General features: G+C 29.1%; 1 protein-coding gene across 5 annotated transcripts in view; it reads left to right on the plus strand.

Moving 5' to 3' along the window:
* Nucleotides 1–2500, plus strand: part of cpt1b (carnitine palmitoyltransferase 1B (muscle)) — a 29820-nt gene that overhangs the window by 13844 nt on the left and 13476 nt on the right. For all 5 annotated transcript variants that reach the window (XR_009816066.1, XR_009816065.2, XM_061969152.1 and 2 more), the window contains exons 8-10: nt 1–52; nt 118–225; nt 292–376. The exon at nt 1–52 is cut by the window's left edge and continues 26 nt beyond it. Coding sequence is in view for 3 of the 5 variants with exons in the window: in XM_061969152.1 (XP_061825136.1) it covers nt 1–52; nt 118–225; nt 292–376 (245 nt within the window). In the remaining 2 variants the exon portion in view is untranslated. The remainder of the gene's footprint in view (nt 53–117; nt 226–291; nt 377–2500) is intronic.

Here is a 2500-nt window from a genome sequence, read left to right on the forward strand (position 1 = left end):
CTACCTGAGAGGCAGGGGCCCCATCATGGTCAACAGTAACTTCTACGTCATGGTAGGACTCCCAACACTCAAGATGGTAGATGGTGTTACTGTTCCAACATCCAACACTGATCCCAGGACCTTCTCTACGTGACCCCCACACACCGCCAAGCTGCACGGGCGGGCAACGTGGTCCACGCCATGCTGCAGTACCGACGCAAGCTGGAGCGGGGCGAGCACGCACCGGTAATATCCCCCCCACCCCCACCCCCACCCTTTTTAACACTTTTACTTTCACTTTTCTTTTGTCAGCTGAGGGCTTTGGGGACGGTGCCTATGTGCTCCACTCAGATGGAGAGGATGTTCAACACCACACGCATCCCTGGCATTGAGACAGGTACACCAAAATGATATTAGTATTGTTTTTACATGGAGTGAAGTAGCTCATAAATAGTATGGCTTAACATGTTTTTAACTGCAGGACCCTGAAATTAATATTACTGATTAATATGATTTGACTTGTATTGTCATCACTTTAGATGTGTAACATGTATTTGCCATTTTGTCATGGATCAAATATCTGTATATTCAGTGTTGAAGGATTACTTTCTACAACGTTCATTGTACCGTAGTAAAAACATGTTTTAAGTGTATTGTATGTAGTTTAAAGGTATATGAGGTAAACATGTTTAAATGTAGTGTAGATAGTTAAAAGATATATGATGTAAACATGTTTAAATGTAGTGTAGATAGTTAATATGATGTAAACATGTTTAAATGTAGTGTAAATAGTTAAAAGGTATATGATGTAAACATGTTTAAATGTAGTGTAGATAGTTAATATGATGTAAACATGTTTAAATGTAGTGCAGATAGTTAAAAGGTATATGATGTAAACATGTTTAAATGTAGTGTAGATAGTTAAAAGGTGTATGATGTAAACATGTTTAAATGTAGTGTAGATAGTTAAAAGATATATGATGTAAACATGTTTAAATGTAGTCTAGATAGTTAATATGATGTAAACATGTTTAAATGTAGTCTAGATAGTTAATATGATGTAAACATGTTTAAATGTAGTGTAGATAGTTAAAAGGTATATGATGTAAAACATGTTTAAATATAGTGCAGATAGTTAAAAGGTATATGATGTAAAACGTGTTTAAAATGTAGTGTAGATAGTTAATATGATGTAAACATGTTTAAATGTAGTGTAGATAGTTAATATGATGTAAACATGTTAAATGTAGTGTAGATAGTTAATATGATGTAAACATGTTTAAATGTAGTGTAGATAGTTAAAAGGTGTATGATGTAAAACATGTTTAAATGTAGTGTAGATAGTTAATATGATGTAAACATGTTTAAATGTAGTGTAGATAGTTAAAAGGTATATGATGTAAACATGTTTAAATATAGTGTAGATAGTTAAAAGGTATATGATGTAAACATGTTTAAATGTAGTGTAAATAGTTAATATGATGTAAACATGTTTAAATGTAGTGTAAATAGTTAAAAGGTATATGATGTAAACATGTTTAAATGTAGTGTAAATAGTTAATATGATGTAAACATGTTTAAATGTAGTGTAGATAGTTAAAAGGTGTATGATGTAAACATGTTTAAATGTAGTGTAGATAGTTAAAGGGTATATGATGTAAACATGTTTAAATGTAGTGTAGATAGTTAATATGATGTAAACATGTTTAAATGTAGTGTAAATAGTTAATATGATGTAAACATGTTTAAATGTAGTATAGATAGTTAATATGATGTAAACATGTTTAAATGTAGTGTAGATAGTTAATATGATGTAAACATGTTTAAATGTAGTGTAAATAGTTAATATGATGTAAACATGTTTAAATGTAGTATAGATAGTTAATATGATGTAAACATGTTTAAATGTAGTGTAGATAGTTAATATGATGTAAACATGTTTAAATGTAGTGTAGATAGTTAATATGATGTAAACATGTTTAAATGTAGTGTAGATAGTTAAAATGTATATGATTTAAAACATGTTTAAATGTAGTGTAAATAGTTAAAAGGTGTATGATGTAAAACATGTTTAAATCTAGTGTAGATAGTTAATATGATGTAAACATGTTTAAATGTAGTGTAGATAGTTAAAAGGTATATGATGTAAACATGTTTAAATGTAGTGTAGATGGTTAAAGGGTATATGATGTAAACATGTTTAAATGTAGTGTAAATAGTTAAAAGGTATATGATGTAAAACATGTTTAAAATGTAGTGTAGATAGTTAATATAATGTAAACATGTTCAAATGTAGTGTAGATAGTTAATATGATGTAAACATGTTTAAATGTAGTGTAGATAGTTAAAAGGTATATGATGTAAAACATGTTTAAATGTAGTGTAAATGGTTAAAAGGTGTATGATGTAAACATGTTTAAATCTAGTGTAGATAGTTAATATGATGTAAACATGTTTAAATGTAGTGTAGATAGTTAAAAGGTATATGATGTAAACATGTTTAAATGTAGTGTAGATAGTT

Source organism: Nerophis lumbriciformis, linkage group LG08 (assembly GCF_033978685.3).
Source record: "Nerophis lumbriciformis linkage group LG08, RoL_Nlum_v2.1, whole genome shotgun sequence".
Lineage (NCBI taxonomy): Eukaryota > Metazoa > Chordata > Actinopteri > Syngnathiformes > Syngnathidae > Nerophis > Nerophis lumbriciformis.